The sequence below is a fragment of the Seriola aureovittata genome, chromosome 16 (genome assembly GCF_021018895.1).
Source record: "Seriola aureovittata isolate HTS-2021-v1 ecotype China chromosome 16, ASM2101889v1, whole genome shotgun sequence".
NCBI classification, from domain to species: domain Eukaryota; kingdom Metazoa; phylum Chordata; class Actinopteri; order Carangiformes; family Carangidae; genus Seriola; species Seriola aureovittata.
The window spans coordinates 14,378,292-14,403,449 of NC_079379.1; the positions used below are offsets into that span (position 1 = coordinate 14,378,292).

General features: G+C 40.7%; 4 protein-coding genes across 4 annotated transcripts; 2 read left to right on the forward strand and 2 right to left on the reverse strand.

The window, feature by feature from the left end:
* The first annotated feature begins 884 nt into the window (after nucleotides 1-884).
* Nucleotides 885-3,863, forward strand: snrpd1 (small nuclear ribonucleoprotein D1 polypeptide). Its single transcript, XM_056399214.1, has 4 exons — nucleotides 885-1,026; nucleotides 1,657-1,733; nucleotides 2,447-2,638; nucleotides 3,630-3,863. The coding sequence occupies exons 1-4, from the start codon at nucleotides 1,013-1,015 to the stop codon at nucleotides 3,704-3,706; spliced, it is 360 nt and encodes a 119-aa protein (XP_056255189.1). The 5' UTR covers nucleotides 885-1,012; the 3' UTR covers nucleotides 3,707-3,863.
* A 720-nt stretch (nucleotides 3,864-4,583) lies between these two features.
* ggcta (gamma-glutamylcyclotransferase a) lies at nucleotides 4,584-7,039 on the forward strand. Its single transcript, XM_056399213.1, has 4 exons — nucleotides 4,584-4,967; nucleotides 5,854-5,999; nucleotides 6,098-6,230; nucleotides 6,365-7,039. Exons 1-4 carry the CDS (start codon nucleotides 4,851-4,853, stop codon nucleotides 6,488-6,490), a joined length of 522 nt encoding a protein of 173 aa, XP_056255188.1. The 5' UTR covers nucleotides 4,584-4,850; the 3' UTR covers nucleotides 6,491-7,039.
* Nucleotides 7,040-7,244: 205 nt separating this feature from the next.
* On the reverse strand, nucleotides 7,245-14,435 carry adnp2b (ADNP homeobox 2b). Its single transcript, XM_056399212.1, has 4 exons — nucleotides 14,068-14,435; nucleotides 13,126-13,247; nucleotides 11,457-11,561; nucleotides 7,245-11,173 (listed from the first exon to the last, which is right to left on the reverse strand). The coding sequence occupies exons 2-4, from the start codon at nucleotides 13,231-13,233 to the stop codon at nucleotides 8,378-8,380; spliced, it is 3,009 nt and encodes a 1,002-aa protein (XP_056255187.1). The 5' UTR covers nucleotides 13,234-13,247; nucleotides 14,068-14,435; the 3' UTR covers nucleotides 7,245-8,377.
* A 3,019-nt stretch (nucleotides 14,436-17,454) lies between these two features.
* azin1b (antizyme inhibitor 1b) lies at nucleotides 17,455-24,641 on the reverse strand. Its single transcript, XM_056399117.1, has 11 exons — nucleotides 24,462-24,641; nucleotides 23,459-23,602; nucleotides 22,733-22,931; nucleotides 22,402-22,575; nucleotides 21,957-22,129; nucleotides 21,510-21,723; nucleotides 21,302-21,376; nucleotides 20,669-20,834; nucleotides 20,270-20,379; nucleotides 19,162-19,379; nucleotides 17,455-19,054 (listed from the first exon to the last, which is right to left on the reverse strand). The coding sequence occupies exons 3-11, from the start codon at nucleotides 22,832-22,834 to the stop codon at nucleotides 18,979-18,981; spliced, it is 1,308 nt and encodes a 435-aa protein (XP_056255092.1). The 5' UTR covers nucleotides 22,835-22,931; nucleotides 23,459-23,602; nucleotides 24,462-24,641; the 3' UTR covers nucleotides 17,455-18,978.
* Nucleotides 24,642-25,158: the final 517 nt, after the last annotated feature.

Here is a 25,158-nt window from a genome sequence, read left to right on the forward strand (position 1 = left end):
TACCTCTGCTAGTGAAAAGGGTACTCTACCAGTCAATACCATAATGGGAAAATCCTCAATCCTCAGGCTTAAATAGCCTCTGCTGGCAGCCACTGGAAAATACAACAACCCCAGCCAACATGCATCTATCTCCAACTCTGTCATTTTAAAACAAATTCTGTATTCGGATTTCCATCACAAACTTCAAACTTGAAATCATACAGGTCTCCAGAGATGCAGTAAGAGTGTGGTTGGTGTAGCAGCACAGCTTTACTGAATATTACGATATGTCTACATTTCCAGCAGGTACAAACAGACCTGGGTGTGGTGGTGCCGCATTCAAAGTTTCATCAGTGCATTTTATTCCTAAACTAACAAAGAACATGTTGTTTGACCTTAATAAAATGAATGAATGAATGAATTCCAGACAAGGAGGATGTATTTACATAAAAACAAATCATGGCTTTTTTTATTGTTTAAATATAAGATAATGTTGGTTTCATTAATAAGTAATGAAAATAAAGATAATATTATACTGTATATTTAGATTTGTGGATGTGGTAGTTTGCCTATATAATGACTGCAATAGTAAGATACATTTCTTTTTGCTTATTTTTGTCAGGATCATCGAAACCAGAAAGCACATTTTCTCATTTATGAATCCGGTAATATATTTCCTTTAACTTTTTGCATGAAGACAATGCCAAAATGGCTGTAACAGAATAACTACACAGATGTAATTTTAAACCTGTGAAGAAAAATGTTTGGTAGAACAAAAAAATTCTTCCTGTGTTTCACTAAACTAAAAATATATATTTCAAGAAAGAAAAGTTGAAACTTCCCTTGATCTGTCCCTCCCTCCACCGGTAGGCGGCGATGTCGTCACATGTAACGTCTCTTCTTCGCTGTGTCACAGATAACGTGACGTCGTGATACCGCGACGTGAACCGTACGACAGCGGCCTGTGTTTTCACTTGAGCGCTGTAATTTTTTCTCTCTGGTGGAGGATTTGTATCTGCAGTCCGTCACCATCATGAAACTAGTCAGGTATGTGGACGTGAAAACACTTTGTTTGTCGAGTGCTGTGATGATATATGATGAAAACAAAGCGACGCCGCCGGATGGATTAAGATATTTACGGAGAGACGGTGATGAGGCGGGAAGCGAAATGAATGGAGGCTGGTCGGCGATACAATGACCGAGCTCCAGGCTTCGTAACAACTCGACCTACATGCATTATATACAAATATGCATTCACACACACACACGTGGGGTTCTTATTCATTTTTGAGCAGTGGATTTATCTGTAAAGCCGTTCAGGTATTAGAGCCGAAGTGATTGCTAACTAGCTCGAACTAACGTATCCACACCGACGTTAAATTACTCGTAGGCCCCGTCTCTCTTTAGCTACTCCAAACCTAATTTAAAGTTTAGTTCATTTAAAACCTTACCGAGAAATGCTTTTTTTTTTGTTTGTTTATAAAACTAATCGTAGCAAGAAAGTTGTTTGTGCATGTAAAGCGGAGGCCGCGCTACACAAGTGCTTTTGTTTTGGTGCTATAAGCTCCACAGCTAATAGCTAACCCAGGCTAACTACAAGTTACACCATGCTTTATACGGTTGAGTTCAGATATCGCTGTGTTCACACTGTAATTTTGTTCAATGGTACCTTTTAAGGTTTTTGATGAAGCTCAGCCATGAGACGGTTACCATCGAACTGAAGAATGGCACCCAGGTCCATGGCACCATCACAGGTAAGAGCCCATTGGAGCTACAAATCCTTTGCCCTTCAGTGTTGTAATGTTCAGTTGTTGAAACTGTCTTAGAGAGGTGTTGATTCAAATTAATGATCTTATTGGAGCCCATTTGCAGTGCTGTTGTTGTAAAAGTGTGCATTTGCCAGATCATTTTTCTGTGCATTCTCACTAGAGGTTTCAGGTTATGTTTGATAAAGACCTCTGTCCACACTAAAGCACCAGAACAATAAAACTGCATCAGGGCCAACTTTAGGGAAGGAGTGAGACAGACACAGTCCAGTTACTCTGCCATGTCTCTGCTGGTTAAAACTGGTCATTCCCTTCCTGTGATCATTGCTACTATTTTGTAACCAGGTGACTTGTGTGCTGCTACATCATCATCACTATTTTATAATTGTGAAGTTGTTTTACTGTATTTATTTTTATAATTTTATTTAAAATGAATGACCATAGGAAGGGTCCTTTTGTCTTTTGGGATTACTGCCACACGGCCCCCGTTCAGGGTGATGTCACTGCTTTCCAGAAGTTCAGTTTTACCTGCTCACACTAAAACGCAAGGCTGGAGAGTTTTTGAAAGCAGTGGCTTAGTGTGAACACAATAAGTGTTTACAAATTTAGCTAGCTTAGTTGGACATCACGCAGTTTGTTCCCTTGTGAAGTAGATTGGGTGGGTCATCTGTTTGTTTTCATGTTTTTCATTTCCCCTTTAGGTGTTGATGTAAGCATGAACACTCACCTGAAGGCGGTGAAAATGACCCTGAAAAACAGGGAGCCCACTCAGCTGGAGTCACTTAGTATCCGTGGCAACAATATTCGCTACTTCATCCTACCGGACAGCCTCCCACTGGACACCTTGCTGGTTGATATCGAACCAAAGATCAAGTCCAAGAAGAGGGAAGCCGGTGAGTGTGGAAGAATTGACAGGCTGATAAAACTGATGATCATATATGTCTTTTGGTGTTGTGGAGACTATTGTGCCAGCAAACAATGCATAATCCTTTTTTCTCAATTTTTTGGTGAGATGTTTCTGAGAGTTGTTTCACTAAGATTATGCTGTACAAGTTCAATAGTGTCATGCGGTGCAATCAGTTTGAAACAAAAACGAAATTGAAATGTGACCTCCAGTCACATGTAGCATTCACTTTTTATATCAAGGAACCTTTAGGTGGCCTGAGACTTCAGCAATAAGCTGTAGAAGGAAAGTAAGTGAAATTGAGGAAAATGTAAACTTATCTTACTTGAGTTTCACCTCGCTATCATGGAAATATCTTCAATTAAAACCCTTTTGTTTAAGCAAGTTTATAGGTTGTTAATGCATTAACAACCCCTACATTTAGTGAGGTTTATTTAGTAGGTGTGTCTATTTTAGCACATGTATGTTCTAGGAGGGGGCTAGTCTGATCTGACTGCAGGTTATATACACTTTGGTTGTCAGTGTGAAGGTGGTACAAACCCTGAACAAGAATTAGAACTTTTATATCAACTGTACAGGAAAAATCCTCTTCTTCTATTTTCTTTTAAAATCAGCACAAATGTTGATATTTTGAATGCTAGATTTGTGCAAATTGTTTTCTCACTTTCATTGCCAATACGAGTTTGCATATACCGAAAAGTGACTAACATTAATGCCATCAGTTCTGTGAAGCAGTGGTGTTGCAAAGTTGAAGCTAATGATACTAATTGCGTAAAGTAATTAAACAAGATTAAAGATTTAGGACAAGTTGTGCAGATCTGTCTCTAGCATCTTTCTGCACAGTTGTTAGAAGGTATTGGGAATGTTTTTTATTTTGTTGTTGTGGTTTAAATGTTGAATGGCCCACACCTCTAAAGTTTGTTGCTCAATGTGCTGGTAAATGTTTGTGATAAACGTGCTGACTGTGTGTCTCTTTGCAGTGGCTGGCCGGGGACGAGGCAGAGGACGAGGGCGTGGCAGAGGACGGGGACGAGGTCGGGGCGGTCCAAGGAGATGATCACCTGACCGTACAGTTTTTCTCACCACCCAGCTGTTTGTACAGGATTCTTTTTTTTCTCAGAGGAAATGGTTTTGTGAATTTCAGTGTTTTCTTTATTTTTGTTTTTTTCTTATTTTGTACATTAAAATGCTCCTTTTGAAGAGGATAAACTTGACTGTGTGTGTTATTGCAGCAATGTTGACTGGGTTTTTGTTTTCCAGTTAATACGCTTTTCCTGCATTATGTTTTCATTACATGGTTTAATCAAGTGTCTGCATAGAAATGTTTTCCCAAGCTCCCATGAGAAATGCAATTAGAAATGTCCTGTTGTTTGCCAAAGGGATGATCACAAATTTGTGCAAAGTCATAGCTGTGCAATGAAATGTTAAAACATAACAAGGTAACTGCTAACAGTGGTCAAAATGGATAGAATCCTAGAACTTGATATGTGCATATGTATTATAATTAATAGGAATGAATCGTAGAACCTTAATAGTAACAGACATGTACTCACTGATGCTTGTATTTTAAACATGTTATAACATCGTAAAATATCTAAACTGCGTATTCCTCTGCTCTAAATGCAGCTAGTCAAATGTACCCACAGTTGGCTTGAGAAACTTGTGACCAAGATTAGTTTTTGTGAACACTCAGATTGAACGTTCATGTGGATAGAACCAGTCAATTAAATTGGCCTGCCTCTAGGGTAGATAGGGGCATTTCGGTTTTTCATTGACTTGAGTTAGAAGGGGTGGTCCCTCACCAGACTTCCAGAAGAGGCTGCTAAAGAGCAGCCTTTTAACCCTAAGTAAATAATAAAAAAAATAATAATAATACAACATAAACATTAAACACAGAGTCATAACCTCTTTATTGCTTCATACTGTGTATACGGATGTTAGGGTCCGTTATTGTGGGCAGGTAATGGAACAGTGCTGATGAATGTCCGGTCTTTTTTGCTTTCAAACGAAGAGGGCTGGCTGTAAGAGACCATTCACTCACTGTTTTAACCGGTTGACGAGTCTCTGGTTCGGTAGCGACGAGACGAAGACGCAACCTCAGGACAAAGGCTTCGGTCTACCGACGCCCCTGTAAATAGCTGGTGTTAGCTTAGCTCTTATGTCTCGTTCTGTCGACAGGAACCAGCGTGGCCATCTCAAAAATGTCTGGTGTTGCCAGTGGCCGCTTCATGTATTTCGCTTTTGGGAGCAACTTGTTGAAAGAAAGACTGCAACTGACTAACCCCTCTGCATCATTTTGCACCACTGGTCGACTGAAGGTAACGAGTAGAGCAGTTTTATTGTGTAGCTTCCCCTTTTAATCGATATGGCGTTCATGTCGTGTGGAAATTAGCACATACCCAAGGGGTGACGAACGACTTTTGTGTAACGTTATCTTCTACTCTGAAACCTCCAATTTGTGCAATGCCTGACACGGAATCTGACACCAATAGTTATTTATTAACTATTCATTAATTGTATTAAGTAGCCTACGCTCGCTTGTCCGACGGTATACGCGTGTAAATTAAGATCACAACCGACGACAGATTAAACCGACGGGACCTGAACGCAGCATTGCCTACCACGCAGTCATTAGTTTAACGGCTGGAAATGTACCATAAATGTCACCGAAGGAATATTAAACGTAGTTCACCAACGTTTTGCTGGTGAACTACGTTACCAACGTTTTGTTGGTGAACTATAGCCCAGTTACTTCCCAGCTAATTGTCGTTACATAATGGCCACAGATTATATCAGTTGGTTGACAGGTGCCCATTTAACTCGGGAGAACTCAAATAACCCCGGTTACAATTTAACTGCTGTTCTGAATCAGTGCGCAACGGCGGGTAACCATAGAAACAACACATATTCTTAACGCTTCGTGTTGTCGGTTAATGACCTGATGATTCACTTCACTGTGTCCCAGTATGTAAATCATCATTAGTATTAATTTTAGATATTGGTCCACTCCAATGACGAGGGTGTTGCTTACCGGCTGCAACAACAGGGTCTATGACCCGACCTTGTGACGACCAATAGCTAACAGGCCCGCTGGAGACTGCTGCAAACACAAACATAGCACCCCTCTTTACATCAATGGAATAAAAGCGTGCGTGTGTGCGTGTGTGTGTGTGTGTGTGTGTGTGTGTGTGTGTGTGTACACAGGACTATGAGTTGAACTTTGGCCTGTGGGAGCAACATGTGGAAAACGCTTGGCATGGTGGGGTGGCCACCATTGAGTTCTGTCCAGGCGCAGAAGTGTGGGGGGTAATCTGGACTTTGAGCAACGTGAACCTCACAAGCCTTGACAAGTGAGACACACACATCAAAACACAGCTGTAATTCAGTTCGGCAGTTAATATTGGTCATTCTAACTGACGCTGCATGTTTCTTCTGCATGTGTCCTCAGCCAGGAAGGGGTGAACCTGGGAATGTACTCACCCCTGGAGGTTCCAGTGGACACTGACAAAGGACTGATTCTCTGCAGGACTTATCAGATGAACAATTTCCACGCGTGTGCGCCCTCTCCTCAGTACAAACAAGTGTGTGCACACAAAACACTGGTCCAGAGACAACTCACTGTACTTAAAAGCCATACTATGCAATAAATGACCAATCCGGTATTTTTGTGACTTAATCTAGATATTCATCATTGTGTCTCTGCGTTTTGAATTAGGTGGTGTGTCTGGGTGCAGAGCAGAACGGCCTCCCAGTGGAGTACCTGAAGAGACTGGAGGTCATTCAAACCAACAACTACAGTGGGCCCTCAATCCTTGATCAAATCCGATCATCTATGAAATAGAGTTCAATAAAAGTTTATCCTTGAAGTTTGAAACACCAGTTGACCAAAAACAGCCTCACCTCATGGTCCACTTAGTAGCTGTTCTGAGAACCTTGTGGTCTTAATGTCCACTTCACAGTTTGTGGGGCTTTCAACTGAATTTCTTTGTCTTCATTATGACCTTCATCCTGTCATATGAAATAGTCAAGTATTTAATAGTGGAATAATTAAATGATAATAATGCAATATTAATGATGAAGACTGTAAGTCTCAGTTAACATAGGGTGGAAAAAGCTAGTAAGTGGACCTTAAGATTTTCTTTGTCAAATTATTGTTTCCTAGGTAAAGTAGAACCAGTATGTGGCAGGAAATTAATAATGCATGCTCTTAGCAATGAGACATTTGGCCAGCTCCAACACTGTTTTATGTTTTAGACCAGTTAATTTGAGAAGTATCTTGACAAACGTATTTAATTTTAGAGCCATCACAATGGAAGACCAAAATGTATGTGGTGGGTAAAGTGTTTAACTCCAGTATTTCTCAGGGGAATATTAAACAGATGAAAAACCATTGTTAGCCTTCCATTGCCTTTATTATGACGTTAACTGTTCTGTTCCTGCTGATAAAGGAATTACGCGTAGACTCAAGTGTTGAATGATTTTCAAGGTCAGTTACACATTAAAGAAACATACCTTGGAGTGCTTTAACACAGCTTGATTAAAAATTATATTTAGTTTATTAAGAGTTGAAAATAAAAATGAATGAATCATTTACGTAAAAGGAAACCACTTTATTATTAACAACACAGTGGTTTTAGACAGAATTTTTACCTCTCCCAACATTTTTGATCCTCTAGGAATTATAGAAAATGTAAGTATAGTACAAAAAACAGCAGTCAGGAGAACAGAAGATGTATGGTGACAGAATCAACACCCAATAACACATTTTATGTTTTGCTGAATCTCTAGGTTTATAGGTCTAATTTCCACAAGTCTATGCAAATATGTAGACTTCACGATGGCACAAATTAAAATTTTATCTGACAACAAAACAAAGGCTCATGCAAGCAACATGGTTGGAGCTTTATAATAACCAAGTGCTCATGAATTCTGGGATTCCAGCAACTTCATAGCTCAAACATTTATACATTCTTAAGAATTTGGCTTCAAAACTGCAAGATGAACATCCACCTAAACGATTTTTGGTAGCTGGTGAGCAGGAGACATTTCCCCTTTAACTGTTTCAATACAGAGAAAAACAAAACAAAAAACGAGTGAGAAAACAAAATAATGAAGCCGTGCACTTGACAGAAATAGGTCCAAATATGTAAAAAAAAAAAAAAAAAAATCCATTTGTGAAGGAAAGCATAATGTAATAACTCAACTCCATATTGAGGTGCGCACCAAAGTCTTGATATTTGCAAATGAAAAAAACAATTTTGTACAAAAGGGCTTAAATAAAGGGTGCAAAAGAGGAGCTACTGGGCACAAACGAGTGCTTATGTTGAAGTCAGTAGCCACGGGAGAATGAGAGATTGTAACCAGCTAAATGCTGTTGCAGCTCAACAGTCTACACCATAATCTTAATTATTATGTATTATATATTATATATATTAGGGAGCATCACAAGATGGCTCTGCATTCATGTGGAAATTAGGACAAGAGCCACTAACAACATACTGAAGTCAAATGAAGCACTATTAATGAAGGCTACATTAAGAAATTGCCCTCAGGTACAGGTGTATGTTGGTAATACACTGTATCCAGTACATGATAAACTTCTCCAGTGACTGTTAACACAAAAGGCCATCATTAAAGTTTCAGGGTTTTGTTCTGTTTTTAATCATGGACACCTGCATTTTAATTATTTGCTGTTTTCAGATGATTACATTTTCAAATATTTCTGAACTCATTCCATCTGATCCACTTCCTCTGTAACTTTGTCATTTCCACTGTGATCCATAGGTTCTGGTCCATCCTCACTGTTTCCCATCTGCTCTGTTGTATCGGCGGGCGGCTGCTCTGTGGGATCGGCAGGCTGCTGTTCTGGGACGGCAAGGTTGTGCTTAAGTTTGCTCAGTTCAGTCATGTTGAAGCCGAGGAGAATGGCAGTCGTGTTCCTCTTGAGACTCTTCATGCACTTGCTGCGCTTCTTGCTGAAGAGGGCTGCCAGCTCTGCCTTGGTGAGTGACAGCCTCCTGCACAGCTCGTCAGTCTCGGCTTTGGTCGCGTAGGGGTTCAGGTTGAAGTATTTAGATATGAAGTCTCTGCGCTCCTCGTTGCAGCGGCGCTCAACCGGGGTAGGCTCCAAAACCAGCTTCACTGGGGGTTCGCTCTGAATCTCAGGCTCCGGCGGGGGCAACTTCTCCTGCTCTCGCTTCTTGCGTATGGCTGCCCTTTGTTCTCGTTCTCGTTTGTTGGCCTCGATGACCTGCCTCAATGCGGCCTCAAGTCTCTTCTTGGACTGCAGCTCTGCTTCTGTTTCTAGAGGCTCTGCCCTGGGTGGAGCTGGAATCACACGCGCTGGAGCTAAAGTCGGTTTCATAGTCAGCCCTTGTGGCACTTGAAGAAAGTAGAGTCCGGATGGCTGAATGAGCTGCTGAGCCGGTTTTGGAGGCTGCTGTGGTTGTGGTTGATGTTGTGGTTGTGGTTGTGGTGGTGGTGGCTGTGGTGGTGGCTGTGGTGGTGGTGGCGGTGGTGGTGGCAGTGCTGTAGGTTTGGTTGGCGGTGGTTGTTTTGGTGAACAACGGCATCGCTGAATGTGAAGCATCACAGCCTGCTGGGTAACCTTTCCTGTGTACACTCCATTGCAGTATATGCACTTGAATGCCTCTGTCTTGAGGATGGCATGAATGGTAGGTGCTACAAAGTGTTTCTGTTTCAGGTGCTGTAGATGTTTGGATTCATTCTGAAACTTTTCATCACAGAAAGGGCAGTACGCACTGTTGACTTTCACAGGTGCTGGACAGATATCTGGCTGGCTGCTGGGCTGCAACTTAAAGAAGATCAGGTCGAGGGAATTTGTGACCAGAGCAAGATTGACCTCTGTGTCTCCGAGGACCTCTTTTGGTGCAGTGGTGTTGACGTCAAAGTAAGGGAACAGGATTCCGCCAACACCTTTTGAGTAAACCCTGTACTTCTGCCTTAGGAAATCACAGTATGCTTTGCTTGTGGGATTGTGCTGCTTCACATGCTCAGCAAGCTGTTTGATTGAAAAAAACAAAGCAGAGCAGTACAAGCAATTCAGCCCATGCAGCAGGTGTTGGAAGACACTCTTTTCTGACAGAAGAATTTTGCACGTTAGACATTTGACAGTTTTGTCTGGCATTTTCTTTAGGAAGGCTGCTCGTGCAGCCACACTTTCTGACTTGGATGTAGCAGATTTTGTCTGGTGAGCAACCTCTGTATGCATGTCAAAGACATTGGAAGGGAAAAGTTCATTGCAGAGGGGACAGGTAATCCATTTCTTAGTTTGTGGTAAGGAGTTACTTGTTTGCTCAACAGTCTTGAGAGGGGTACTTGTGCTTTGAGAGACAGGCATTGCTACTTGCAGTGGAGCAAAAGTGTATGTGGGCATGCCATTCACCCTGTTGCCAGTTGGGATCAGGTGACTCAGCAGAGACTGTGAAGTCAGCATGGTACCTTGTAGGGTGATTTGGTTTGTTGATGCATTTTGTGTAACCACAGCAGGCTTAGGTACAGCCCCAGTTCCAGCTGTCATATTGGCCTGTAGTCCTGATGGAACAAGGATCTGCTGCGTTTGTGGAGTCTGCTGTAGTGGGGCGGGGGCTAGAGCCACTGGTGCCTTTTTCAAAGACACATTAGACACAGTGGGTAGCTGGACCATAGACGGCCCTTGGGGCAAAGTACTTCGAAGGGCTATCGTGGCACCAGGCTGAAGCAAACCTTTAGCCTCAGCACTAGCTAGCTGCACTAGCGCTGATGCTTGAGGGGGCAGAAAAGCTTGGTTGGTTCCCGGGGCACATATTAGAGTAGTACTGTTTGTAGTTCCTTGTAGCTGCTGTAATGTCACCACAGTTCCAGGAGGTTGGCCATTACTTGGTAAAACCAAGGACTTACTGTTGAACATTTGAGGTTGCTGTGGTTTAGGAGCGATACTTGGGAAGGTCACAAACACGCCATTCCCATTGGGTGTTGGTTTAATGGTGTAGTTTTTGTTTTCATGAATCATGCTCTGCACTTGTGTGCTGACTGAATAGTGCGATGGCTCAACCAGCATGTGATGCAACATTTGGTCTAGATTTCCAGCGTTCACCTTGCACACTTTGCAGCAGTAGATCTTTACAGACGTAGTCCCTTGAAGATGTAATCTGTAACCTATATACTGTTCTGCCAAACTGTCCAGGTGTTTCAGTATAATGTGCTTCTTCATCGCAAAGATAGAAGAGGTTGGAAATCCACATCTTCTACACTGGTACCTCTCGTTTCCGCGATGGGTGGGTAAAGAGGCTTCCCTCTGTGACTGTATATGGGTGCTTGGCAAGGCAAGTTTGGCATGGAAGAACAACATGTGCTTCTTGACAATCTTGGGGTGGCTGACAAAGAGGCATTGAGAGCAGGGCGCCAGCGCACAGAATGACTGAACATATCCATGGCAGCGAGAGACGTGACTCCTGAAGTTGTAGATGTTGTGTGAAGAGTATTTGCACAGGTTACAGCACAGAGATCGAGACCGATAAGGCCACTGGATAGAAAGAGGAAAAAGAAAAAAGTCAGTTATTTCAGTCAATCAAATTAACATTTGTACATGGTTTATACAGAGAATATAACATCCCCACCAAACTACTCATCTTAAACAATGAATGACTCTTCTTTTTAATAGGGCATTGGAATCTACAAGAAAGGTATGTGGTTCCTAACAGGTCACTCTTATTTATCAATTACTCAAACTAGCTAATAATATGTTTTTGTTGATATTTTTTGTTTATTATTAAAAGTTCTTAACAGGGGCCGAGTGTCATATTCACCTTTTTCTGTTGTCTTGTACTGTATCCATCTGTGAAATCAACCCATTCAGTATCCTGAAAGGCCTCGTCTTCATCTGGGTTTTTCTCAGACTTTTCATTGAGATCCTGCACAGTAAACAATAAGCAAACAAACAATCCATAAATATAAGTAACAGTACAATGTAAAACATGTTTTGTTCTACATTCAAAAGGTGTCTCTGAGAAGAAAAGATTAGCAGTAAAATATACATGAAGTACTGCATAACTATATGTGCAGTTGCCAGTTTATTAGGTACACCTAGCTAAAACTAAATGCGGTCTAATACAGCTGACGTGCAGTAAATCCTCCCTTCATGAAGGGTATAATGTTCAGTTTTCGGGAGGAGCCAATTCGTATTTATTGCTGGGTGTTGAGTTGCATTGTGTTAAACTGAGAAGTGTTTCTATTATTTTCTCCTCCCATTTACCACATAGCAATGACAGTAGACTGCATTAGTTTTATATGGATGTACCTGGCGTCTGAGTGATTATTTCACAAGTGAAATTGTAAAATGAAAGCAAAAGCTCCTAGCAGCAGCCATCAGATAAGGATGGTGGAGTAAAAAGCAAAGTGCTTCACTGTAAATGTGTATTAAGTCACATAAATTGATCTTCACCTGTGTGTCAAACCTATGCACTCACAGATGCAATGTAATTGAGAAATAGAGACATTGTGTCAAAACTCAAATCACATTGTGATCTTAATCTGTCCAAACAAAATATGCACCACCATGATCAGCGGACCATTTGTTTGGGTGGGGGGATGGGATAAAATATGCATAAATATCAAATTAGAAAATATCTGACAAATCAAGCTATCATCATTCAATCATCACATTGAAATAATACAATATTTCCATAAAGTAGGTCTGCTCATGAATTTCCAACATTATTCACATTAGCCCAATACCACAGAAAATCTCTGACAGTAGACATGACATCATATCGCTCAACCCCCTCCTAGTTGCCATAACAACCAAAGAAAAAACCCTCTGAAAAGCTTTCTTTTAATGTGACCATCAACATATCAAATTCAATTTTGATTAATGTGTTTTATAATGGCTGTATTTAAATGACCATACCCCAAATTTAACAAACATTATTCACCATAAACTGAATTATATAATTTTGAAACTGTGAGGTGGGTACTGCTGCGGTTGCTATAGTGTTTACTGCATTAATAGACGACATTACAAATCAACAAAGTCTTGAAAAATGACTGATGTTATCCCCTAAATCATTATCTAGTAACTATCAGTTTACAAAACCTAACTTCCTTTATAGTTAACTGACATAAAAACTAACATGTATTTCCTCAGTTTTACAAGATTAGACTGATGAACTGTAAACCTAAACTTGTCAGGTTAGACTTTTAGTGTAATGATGGGTGGGAGATTAGCATTGGATCCCCAAGCACAGAGTGGAAACATTCGCACAGAAGCACTGATGATAGATATAAACCACCACAAGGGTGTGTATATGCAACAAAATGAGCATAGTGCTTTTGAGCAAAAGACAAAAAACATAGGCAATCATAAACAAATAATACAGAGTCTGGCTTATGAGTACTGTTAATTACACTTACATACTAGCCACATGTCAGACCCAAATCTTAATGATATCTTCACTTATTTTCCATGATAAAACATACCTTCAGCAGGTTCTGGCAGTCTTCCAGGCCAATCTCACTAAGGATGTTTTTCACCGCCTTGCGTGCCTTTCTGATCTTGTCAATATTTCCCACTGGAACCTGATACATTATACCTTGCAAACCTAATAAAAGAAATTAATTGTAATGTTATGCAGCATTAAGACAGACAAAAATAATTTCACTAAATCTTTACGTATTTATAGACACATTCAAATGTATATGACAGTAACTACTATTTCAAAGAGAAAATGGCAAATATTGAAAACAATGGAAAAGACACAAGTAATACAAATTAGCTGTGGTCAGTTTATATGTGCAGTGTATATACCAATAAGCCAGCATGGATTTCAATTAACCTATTATCTAATTCTGTTAAGATATAAACTTATTAAATGCCTAGGGTGTGCCAAGTCATACTAAATGACAAAAAATACCTTATGAATATACTGTAGTCACCTTGGAGTGGAAAAATAGTAAAGTGCAGCATAAAGATAACATCCCTGGACTTGACGATACTTTCCTTTCAAAAAAAAATCACAGCATGGCTGTAACGTTACATGGATATAATGCCTGTATGCGCATCATGGCAGTGCAGTTCAAAACAACAGTTACTGTGCAACAGCTGATTTCACTTTGAGTATCTCACATGTTAAGCCTCTACATCAACATACATGAACAATTGCAATTCACTGACGACTGAGACGAAAACTTTATCTTTAGCTTGGTAAAACTGTGTATTTGTATTAAATCACCCACTAACTCTAACCTGTCCCTTCAGACAAGTCACCATACATGCTAACACTGCTGTGTATGTGTGCTGCCCACACTGGGCTCGATCTACAGCCCCTGGTTTCCTGCTCACAGCGACGAGTCGGGTCCCTAAGCCGGCCACGCCACTTCCTCCTACTTGAGGATGCCCTCAGCCTCCCCACAGATATTTACCCTGTCTGATTTTCCAGTTAACGTTAGTTGTTGCGTTGCCGCCTCCGACGTTTTCCACTTCCACCGGCCCGCAACTGTGTGTGTCGACAAGCTGCGTCCGCTGCTGGTGCTGCACACATACACTTATCCGCGAAGCATCCCGTGTCTACATACACCGCTGTAGGAAGAACGCAGCACAATACGAAAGGTGGTGTTTACGAATCACCTCCGCAGATAAATTATTTTTGGTCCGCTTTTGTCCCTTTCTTCCCCTATTGAGGAAAAATATGGCGCTCAAGTTCAGGATCTGACGTAGCTGTCCTTATTTGCATACTGCAAAAACTGACCAATGGGAGACGTCTCACCCTAAAAACTGAATAACTTTTTATTCTCTTACCACGACTGTCAGCCACTGTTCCTGAGTGTCCAGGTGAAACATTACATTATTCAGTTTTTGAATTTCATGGAATAACTTACTTGTTAATTGAATTTTGGCTTCTACAACACATAGCTAGGTGTGGGGGCGTGGCCAAAGCGACCCCCACTGGTAGTCACGTGGTACATGACTAAGGCTAACCAATGAGCTGTCGAGAAAATGAGCTAAATGGGTGGTCCTTCTACTGTGACGTCATATCATGCTACTTTTTTTAGCCAATCATGCCGACCCACCATTTTGATAGGAGAGGGAGTGAAATTGATAGGTTAGATGTGTTTGGGCTAGCATAGCATAAAGTGTTAAGACTTTTTAATGTGTTTAAAGATAACGATAATGATAGGGCTAGCTCCCACCACGTGGTAATGTATACCAATTGCTAAACTTAATTTCATATCGTTATGCTCAGTTATAGTTAAATGTCGATTCAAATCTTTTTGAATCAACAATCTTGTTCGGCCTTCCCACCTAACAACTTCCAAACATGTTTGCTCTCTACAAGTTGAGCAAAGCCCAAGCCACCTGTCAGAATAAAATCCCGCCAGTTGACCTTTACGACACAAGGTCACTTTGTTTGGAGACAAGTCGACAATTCATTCAAGCATCACTGTGACTCCAGTCTAAAGCTTCGTGATGGACTGGTGAATCACAGTTTCTTGCGTTACCGATCAAGTGTACCATTTCTGACTACTGAATAATCTTTTACTTATTACACAGTACCGCAAGCCCAGATGTCTATACATTCCTTTACCAACACCAAATCATGCCATGGCTGGTCACTACTCTGTCCTCACCTGTTATTAGTTTTCCTTCAAATTTAACTTGACTGTTAAAATGTTAATCTAAACTCTATGTCATCAAGCAGCCGTTGTGCCCTCTGGTCATGCAATGCAAACTAAAGCGATATAATACTCTGGGCAAAAAGAGTAACAACAGGGACAGAGTTAAGTGTAAATGGTGGTCGTACTGCAGCTGATTGCACTGCAGCATTTCTCACCAAGGCATAGCAGCCATGTGCCAATGGTAAGACTGCTGAAGGACAACAGTTAGATTACATCATGTCTTAACCCACTTAGTAGTGAATAAGAGATTTCTCACATTGAGATTCCCTCTTCTCAAACCAATATACAGTTATGCAATTAAACCAATTAACAAGCCACCAATCAGTATCATCAACTCACAGTGCTTTCATTCCTGCTCTGTTATACTGAACAGACTGTGAATCAAGAAAGTTTCCCCTCAATCGTGTAATTGCAAATCTATCATCTCTGTTGTAGCCCTCTAATTGCAAAGTTATTTGTTTGTTTCTATGCTGCTGTTTGAGTGTGTGCTTTATTCCTGGCAGACTAATAAGCTGCTTGTTATTTCTTTATCATCATCACCATCACCATTATACACTCTAAAGCACACTGCAGTGAGTGCCAAACTAAAGGATGTGATTGAGACACTTGATTGGAACAATAATGACTCCTCCTAGAGCAATGATTCCCTCAATTGTTATCCTCTCTCACATACAATATCCAGGAAATGTTTCAGTGGCCGTAATTCATAAACATTTTGAAGCAAATTTCTGTGGTGGAAATCATTGCATCATTGCATGTACATTAGATGTACCTCTGTCTTTGATATGCTAATGATGTTGAGGTTCAGAGTGGGCACTGGTTAAAGCTATCTCTTACAGTATTAGGCAGTGGCAATATATCATCACACACACAACATCCCACTCAACAGTTGGACAAGGATCTTATAGGGAGCAGCTTACAGTACACAAGCAGGTAAGAGGCGAGTGTCTTGTTCAGGGATGCGATTACTGGACATGTCAAGGTACTTTCTACATAGTAACAGAATTTAGAAAAACTTCCATTTTACTCTGGCCAGCAGGCCACCCTGGCATCCTGATCTGAATCTTCTCTGGTATCTTTCTTTATTCGCTGAATTTAAAGATGGGTGGTTAGTTTGAAAAGGGCTTTAGGACCATGTATATAAATGGATACTGTGATGCATTGGTGCAAGAGGGTGGAGAGGACAAACTGTAGATACTGAACCCTTTAATAATTATAATGTAATAGAAGTGTTTAGCATATATTGTATGAGTCATCAAAGCACAGGAGCATGCTGGTGTTCATTACAACAAAACAGTGCAGCGGCTGATTTCACTGATTAAATGCTACTTTCTGACGTGAGGCGCTTTGGAGTGTGAACGACACCCAAACCCTCGATCCCAGGGCATACACTTAGTAAAATAGAACCAGTGACAAATGTTTTAACTCTTATATTTCTTTATCCATGTCTGAGTATCACTCAAAAAGCATTGTTAAATAATAATAATCAATTAGAATTCATCGGCGTACAGTATTTTGTATTGGGACTGACAGCCCATGTCGTGAAATTGATTTTCATTTGGTAACAACAAAAGCTGTCATCATTTAAAACATTAAAATATTCCATCAATATACTATTAGGATGAATTGGCATTAGGATGAATAAAGTCCAGTTGAATTAAATATAATAACTGTACACCTATCCAAATATAAACAGAATACTTCCCTGGTATAACAAAATTATGAACCAGCTTGAAATATTAATATGAAAATTATGTTTAGCTGATTTCTGTGTTGAGGAGAGCTGTTTGAATGAAAATACAAAGTGGAATCTAAGTAAAGGTTATATATAAATAAGATAACCCAGCTTTGATGACTGGAGTAGTTTTGCAGAAGTCTACCACTTTTACTAGTTAAAGCAAGAAAGATCTAATTCCTTGCTGCAAAAAATACTTATAATAATTGTAATACTTACAATACAAGATTGTTTCCAGGAAATTTAACTATCTTACATTCGGAACACACACAAAATCCATAGCATATCAGAAACATAAAGTTATGGATTATTTTGGCCGTGAAAACTTTATCTGAAACGTGTAGTAATTTACAACTGTTGCACCTCCAACGCCAAAGATCACACATACACGAGATAAATGATTTCAGTCAGAAATGTATTAAATTAATCACTTTCATTACTAACAAGCACAATTTACAGTCAAAACAGGCTATGGTCCATTAGTGCCTTAGACAAGCAAGTAATTAATACATTAGTCATTTTTAACACAAGGGCAGGATTCTTTAAAAACTGCAGTTAAGTCAGGTCATCTTTAATATCAATAGACACGAGAGATTTAGCTGTACAAGAGACTGTGCAGTATGTCCCTCATAACTTTAGAGAAGCATAAGGAAAAGTCTGGCATTTTATTTATCATTTGCACTGCCTCAGAGGTCTGTGTACAACTAGCATGTCTTTTACTCTATCGATATAGACATGTGAGTCTATACCTGCTGCATTCAGATCATTTATGTTTGAGCACGCTTCAGGAAAAGATCCTTTGCTGCTTTTTCAGGTCCTGGGAGAACAAGGACCAATCCCGTGGCAGGGGATACTAAGATCTATGAAGATCTAAAAAAAAAAAAAAATAATAATCAGGACAGTGCTGTTAAATGTCACAGTATTTTTTTAACCTACAAAAGATTTTGTGCATTTTAAACCAGATTAACCTCGCTCTATTAGAGATAAGGAGTGCATTTAGGTGTATGCAGCTTCTCTGTATTCAAGCTCTAGCTCAGTGTAGAGAGTATTTCCCACAGCAATTCCTTCAAGCCTTTCGAGTAAAGGGAAACCACTGAGGTCACAAATGGCAATCACAGCACACTTATATCCATGTAGCGTTAAAAAAACACATCAATATCTTAATCAGGAAAAACACTGTTAGATGGGCCAGAGCATAATACCTGGGCAAAACACACTTAAAGACGGAGCTTTAAATATGCCCCTAGTAATATCTGAATCCAATAAATAAAAACGCATTGAGGTGAACTGCAATATAGAAATAGGTTACATCATTGTCATAATTTCATTTAAACTCTGCAAAGTGAGGGGTCTGAAGTACAGAATCCACACAAGGCATCGATTCTTTTAAACACTTCAAAAAATCATCTACAGACAAAATGTATGTGTATTAAACAGATACAGGATTTACACGACTGTCAACAGGTGATCAATATGATTTAAATCAATTGTACATTTTGTAAACTGGATTTTTTATTAGGAATTAAACCGCCCCAAACATGTTGGGGGGTCCCATCTCCATAGAGTCGTCCATTTTGTTGCATAATGTCATTTGAGCTTGGGCTGGAGTTCTTTTAGCTGACAGATTTTTCGGAGTCCATCAGAGGGAGGAGCAAAAGTAGGAAGATTATCTTCCAGATAAAATTTTAGACAATTGAGGTATCGAACACCAATTGCTTTCCATTTCTAGAGGTAAAAAAAAAAAAAAAAAAAAATCTAATTCCTGGAAGAAACGATAGGACACTGCATTTTCCATGGTGGCTGGAATGTCGACCACATTAGCCCCTTGTCCCATATACCACACTGACCCCTCTGCTCACATGGTGAAAGGAGAGGCTAAGGAGGATCTGTGCAATATAATATGGCACAGGGGCAGAATGTAGTTATGCACTGTACTGGACCATGGAGAAATTCTTCATGGCACTGTCCAGTGCCACTCCGGCCTCCTGCATTTCGTACCTGTGGGCAAGACCAAACATCTGGATCAGTTCTCTGTAGAAATATCACATACCTCTGACATTTGTATTAGTGGTGGACCTTCACAGGGTAACTTGCTCCATGCTCACCAGTCAGAGGTGGAGACAGTGTAGTAGATTGGCAGCTGAGGGGAGCTGGAGAGGCAAGTAGACTCCTCCAGGCCACATGCTCCCATGTTGGAGAAAAGAAGCCAGTCTCCCACACTGAGCTCAGGCAACAGGCAGCGCTCCACCACCTGGTCCAGCTGGTCCAGTGACGGGCCCCACAGGCTGCTGGGATACACCGTCTGCTCAGCGCACAGCACATGCTGGAGAGAGGAATCAAATATGAAACAATGAGGAAAAGTAACTGATTGCTCTCCTTGAACTGATCAAGACTTTCTGTCTTAATTAATGACAGCACTACCCCAAATGTAAAATTATGCCAGACAAAATAGGTGGTGGTGGGGGGGTGGGGGATGGGTCCAAAAGTCTGAGACCACAATGGGAAAGTGGTCTCAGACTTCTGGACCACACTATATATAATTTCAATCTGCAACTGCAGAAACGATACGCCATAAAAATACCAATAAAAATATTACACATATGTTACATATAACATTGATGCATCATCATTTGCATGCAAGCAAGTTACTCTGGTAGCTAAAACCCTTTAAATTGATAACATGTCCTCGAACTAAAACTGGAGTCATAATCAGGTAAAAAATATGAGGTTGTAGACTACAACTGTTAACGCATTAGCACCAGAGTTCTGTGGTGTATCATATGAACTATAACCCTGAAACAGAAATTCTACGTCACTGACCATCTTTGTCTGTTTATTTTCCCTTGACCTTATTTAACTGTTTATGTTGTGTTATCTGTGCTACTTGTAGTTATTTTGTTATTATGAGGTCAACAGCACAGAAGAGGAAATGCATCGTTAACTGTAGTAACCAGCTGTTTTGTGGTTTGCCACCGACCTTTTTGAGTAATGTCACATCAGGTCAACAGGGTGTGTTTAAATAACTTTGCTTTGTAGGAAAAAAACCCAGATCCAATGTAGGCTCTTTATATGGGTCAATATATCTGAAGCAATTCTGATCCTGCTTCCTTAAATGCTCACAATGCATGACCCCCTTTTCCCAATAGAACATGAGCTATCAGATGCCTCATTCACTCCTGAATGGGGTTGACTTTTGGGTGGAGGCCTACTAACCTTGTGCACTGATGGGGCAGCGATGGAGTTTCCCAGGAGCTTGCGGCTGAATGGGCCATAAACACCCTCATTCATGTAGTACAGGAACTCGGTATCCTCATTGTTTTCACCTATGAAAATATAGCAGGTGACCATGTCAGAAATGTAGAATATTATCTACAAACTCAGGTCTCCAGAGTGGGACTTGACCTCTAATAGTTTAGTGTCGATTATGCAACTGTGTGAAAAAAAATCTTGAAGCAACAAATATGAAAACACAAATTATTTTGTCCTTTCTAAGACTGCTAATAAATTATCCACGCATATTCACAGTCAGGGTGCAGATAAAGAGATACTACAGTCAGATCTGAACAGACTACAGAGAAAAACGATAACCTATGAGAGAATGAAACAACTCACCTTGTGCCAGGCTGTCCCAGTGGCGGGTCAACACCTTTTTGCCGATCACGTTGACTGCCAGGCTGAAAGCTGAGGCCACATAGAAGCTGCCTGGCTGAGCCAACACTTGCACACCAGACAGTGGGGGGAAGTAACCATCCAGCAGCGGCCTGACTGCAGACTCAACCTGTACACAGTGTTACAGCAAATAAGAGCGAGTGAGTCTAGATAAAACACCTGTGGTGCATGACCTTTGTTTATAGACATTAAGCACTTTTAAAGTGTTTTCAGTAAGATGCAACAGAAATGATGTTTGAGCTACAAAAAAAATGGCAGTGTATCCAGTGCTGCACTTGCATCTCACATCATTGTGCAAATAGCTGCATAGCTAGATGAATAAAAATGTCCTGAGGGTTCATCGGCGTAAAGCACATTTTGCAATATGAAAAGTAATTTCACACCAACTTACATTTGTAGCGTTTGTTAAGGAAAGCTTTTAAAAAGTGATGTATTTTCATGTGTGTGTTCTTCAGTTAGGTTTTATGCTTTGAACCCAGTGTTTACAGAACATGTGCTTTGTTATTTGACATGCTATGTAAAGATTAAAACTGAATTTGAAGCATCATAATCATATCGCAGCTGTTTACTACTTACTTGTTTGAGCTGAAACTCTGAGCCAGTAAATCCACCACCAATGTCCAGGATGTTCATGTTGAAGCCCAGATCCACCTGAACAGAAACAGGCACACACTGAGTTATCCTTAATGAAAAGAAATTCCCAGAGATAAAAAGGTGTTGAGGTTCCAGAAAATGAACTGATATATCTACTATGTGGAAAAAATATTTTCCAGACAGTACTCACCCCCATGTCAAACACACAGCGGGCATCTGACAGTGCGTGGGTGTAAGCCTGTTGCAGGTCTTGGCAGGAGCTGGGAATGTGGAAGGTTACCCCCACCACCTGAACTCCTAGCTCCATGGCTGCCTCCAGCAAGTGCCGACAGCTCTTCAGAGAGGAGCCGAAGGCCATGCTGGTCTCAGCCGCGTGGGCCTCAGTGGTCAACTGCAGCAGCAACCTAGAAGAGACAAAAAACCCATCAGCTAGGGATCAAAACAGGAATGAAACATCTGTCTAAGCAAGATAAATGTTTTTTTTTGACATTAGCAAAGGGTTTCCTAATTTTCAGGACAATGGAAAAATCATGTACCTTCCCATCAAAACAGTAATTATGTAGACAGTCAGTTTTACAGAAATGCATGAAGATAACTAACAGAAAAAAAACATTTGCAGCCTAACTTGATCACTTACTTTGCACTAGGGTGTAGACGGGAAATCTTGGACAACTCTGCCTCATTTTCGCACACAAGATGCTGGATGTTGTTCTTGGCAGCGTACTTGATGTGTGCCAGCTGCTTGCAAACACCTGACAGAATGATGTTTTCTGGTGGAACGCCGTGGTCCAGCACCAGGTTCATTTCAGCCTAAGGGAAAGAGGACACACACGTTAGATAAATGAATGAAACAACGACTAAAAGCCCCATCAAAACAATCAAAAATGGTACCAAGTGTGTTGCGTAAGTTCAAAGGATAGCAGTAATCAGCAGACCAGTAATCAATAGAGTGCTTGTAATGTAATGGCCCCAAAATGTCAAGAGTTATCATAAGAGGATGAAACACTGAGCAGTTTAAAATAAATAAATAAATCAATGAATCAGAGCTGCCTGAATTTGACTCTGTAAGGTCTGGAGTTTACCTTGTTGGTGCAAACGAAACCCAGGCCCAAGGAGGCCAGCACCTGGATGACTGCAGGGCTGCTGTTGCACTTGACTGGGTAGTAGGGCTGCAGCTCTGGCACAATGCTCTGCCAGCAAGCATGCTGTCGCATCAGGGCACCGAGGTCGCCCACCACAAACGCACTCTTCTCCACCTGTAAACACAAGAGTACACAGAGCAACAGATCAAACCACTGAAATCACACTGCACACACACCTGCTGAGTATCAGATAACAGTGTCATGTAAGATATCTGAAGAATTTTGTGAATTACTTCTGGAAGCTACTAAAAGGCCTGCGAGCTGGACTGACCAGAGCCTGTTCGTAGATGTGTCCATCAATGACATCTTCTAGGGTCACTCCTCCCTCCAGGAGTTCAATTATGTAGCTTGGTTTGTCAGCGAGTCCTTTCATCTCAACCGTATTCCGCTAATCCGACAATCATAAAGAACAGATAAACAAGTCAAGGGGTCACGACTGAGCCAATGGGGTCCTGCCGGTATGCAACAAACTGGAAAAATAAACAGGGAGAAAAAAAACATAATGATTAGTATTATCACAGTAAATTTCTTTACAGTAATTCAACAAGACAAATCGCAGGCATAGTGCTATTTAATGTATTCCTAGATGCATTTCCTCTATTTAAAAATCAACAACTACACATAAAAGACTGTAGTTCCTTTGGATACACATACTGTTATCTATTTTATGAACTCAACACTTAACTTGAAATATTCTTAATTGTCTTCTTTCATTTCATATGATCCAAGCATTTTTCTTAAACAAGAAAACAAGAGAGCTTATATTCTTTCAAGTATAATTAGTAAATGCTCTTCAGGCTTCAGGTTCTCTTTGAGCTTTTATTTAAATCTACTGACTTCCAAACACTTCAAATCCAATACAAACGTGTTTACTCACACAGTGGTTTCTATGCCAAATTCTACCCAGAGCACAGTGATCCTGGACTTTGCTACAAGTGTGTGTGTGTGCAAGCAAGCATGTGTGTTTGTGTGTACAGACGGGCACTGGGTCACTCACATGGACAAGTCAGGAGATGGACCTGTCCCGCTATCAGCTAGGATCCCAAGGTGGCTCAGCGTTGAAGTCAAAGTGCTCCCGGTAAAGAGCTGCCCCTAGGCCCTCCGGGTAGCGCTCATACACCTGTGCAGAGACAGGGGAGCCCTGAGGGGGAAACACACATAATATTAGATGTCAACACATAGGAAAGTCAATGTAAGAGGAAGACATGTGCTATGTGTTTATCACAAAGGGAAAAAACAAAAACAAATCACATCCTATAATCACTCTTAAGTCTACCTGTATTACCTATGAATTAGCATTTGTTGTCACTGTGGTTAAAATTTCACTGACATAAACAATGTGTTAAGCAACTTTCGCGCCCGTTTACGCAGCTTGTGTTTTTAAACTCAACACAAGCATAGTATTACTAATTCATTATATTACTCAATCCGCCTGTTTTTAATCACTATTAGTTCACATTATGCGGTAACTGTCTATATACAACCCGCACATGCGCAATGGTGGTGTCACAATACTGTCACAACTTGACAAAAGAGATATTATTATTGCAATGCTTCTCCAATACGAAACACAAAACCTTAACTATACCACACAAATGTCTTTACCGGTTACATTTAACAGGTAAAAGTGCCGCTGCTCTGAACATATGAAACGCCATCGCGAGGAAACGCACCGCTAAGAGATTCCTGGCAACGAGAGCGCTGCTAATGTTGAGCTGGCTGACGACAGCACGTCGATACAAGAAGCTTATGTTAGCGCTGTATTCTGTAATAACCCCCAAACAAACCACAACAGTATACGAATAAAAACTAGACTGCTGTGCTAAGATCACTCAAGGTATTTAGAAATATCTTGAAATTCAATATTGGGACAACTCAAAAACACAGCATTCAATGAATCGGTCTGTCATGTGTGGCAAGAAGGCAGAAAGACCAGCCCGCCATGTTACGTCCGCCTGCTGAATCCAAGGAACTCAACCGAAGTATTCTGCTGTACTTACGTGAGATAACGGCCAGAATGTTTTGGAAAATCGTCTTCTCTTTTTCGGCGGAATTTTTAAAGAGTAGTGGGCACAACGATATAAGAAAGAAAGAGGGCTGTTTTTGCCATATGTTTAGATGAGGGACGAGCGTCGGTCGAACTGTGTCTTCTCTAGCGGCTGGTGGGTGGAGAACTACTGGAACCGAGCACGGGAAGTGGAAAAGGTAATCAACGGCCCGGGGGCGGGACCTAACGTTCAGTTCCACCAATGAGCTGTCTGTATTTTTGAGAACATACCAAATATGTATTTCCGAACATCCATACAGGCCGCAGCAGATCTGTGATGTTTACTCACGTTACATAACCATAAACTTTCCGTAGATGGCCACTCGTTCAAGTCAATCAGTCCTCAAGACCTGTGCTGCTTTTGCTTTCATGGGATAATTCAGATACACTTATTCCACCTGTTAGCATTTATGTATAGGAGATAGACCCTACGCAGAAACATTCATTTAACACAGTCCACTTGCAGTTACAAAAGCATATAGGCTATTTTAAGCATAATGGTAAACAAAATGTCAAATAATAATTTCTTAAAAACCACAATTGGTGTGATTAAGTTATATACCATATCATGTATCACGCCCTCAGTATATGAAATCAAAAACAAAAATGTTATATAGAACAGATAGCCTGTTTCACCATAGAGCCAAACA

What these genes read in the sequence shown, in the direction of transcription:
- snrpd1 (XM_056399214.1), top strand. An exon ending in GGTCCATGGCACCATCACAG is followed by an intron (nt 1,734 to 2,446) that starts GTAAGAGCCCAT and finishes TTTCCCCTTTAG; the next exon opens with GTGTTGATGTAAGCATGAAC. An exon ending in GTCCAAGAAGAGGGAAGCCG is followed by an intron (nt 2,639 to 3,629) that starts GTGAGTGTGGAA and finishes GTCTCTTTGCAG; the next exon opens with TGGCTGGCCGGGGACGAGGC.
- ggcta (XM_056399213.1), top strand. Translation starts at nt 4,851, where the DNA reads ATGTCTGGTGTTGCCAGTGGCCGCTTCATGTATTTCGCTTTTGGGAGC. An exon ending in GCACCACTGGTCGACTGAAG is followed by an intron (nt 4,968 to 5,853) that starts GTAACGAGTAGA and finishes GTGTGTACACAG; the next exon opens with GACTATGAGTTGAACTTTGG. An exon ending in AACCTCACAAGCCTTGACAA is followed by an intron (nt 6,000 to 6,097) that starts GTGAGACACACA and finishes ATGTGTCCTCAG; the next exon opens with CCAGGAAGGGGTGAACCTGG.
- adnp2b (XM_056399212.1), bottom strand. Translation starts at nt 13,233, where the DNA reads ATGTATCAGGTTCCAGTGGGAAATATTGACAAGATCAGAAAGGCACGC. An exon ending in ACTGCCAGAACCTGCTGAAG is followed by an intron (nt 11,562 to 13,125) that starts GTATGTTTTATC and finishes TTTACTGTGCAG; the next exon opens with GATCTCAATGAAAAGTCTGA. An exon ending in GTACAAGACAACAGAAAAAG is followed by an intron (nt 11,174 to 11,456) that starts GTGAATATGACA and finishes CTTTCTATCCAG; the next exon opens with TGGCCTTATCGGTCTCGATC.
- azin1b (XM_056399117.1), bottom strand. Translation starts at nt 22,834, where the DNA reads ATGAAAGGACTCGCTGACAAACCAAGCTACATAATTGAACTCCTGGAG. An exon ending in CGTCTACACCCTAGTGCAAA is followed by an intron (nt 21,724 to 21,956) that starts GTAAGTGATCAA and finishes TGTCTCTTCTAG; the next exon opens with GTTGCTGCTGCAGTTGACCA. An exon ending in CTGGGACAGCCTGGCACAAG is followed by an intron (nt 20,380 to 20,668) that starts GTGAGTTGTTTC and finishes ATATTTTCATAG; the next exon opens with GTGAAAACAATGAGGATACC.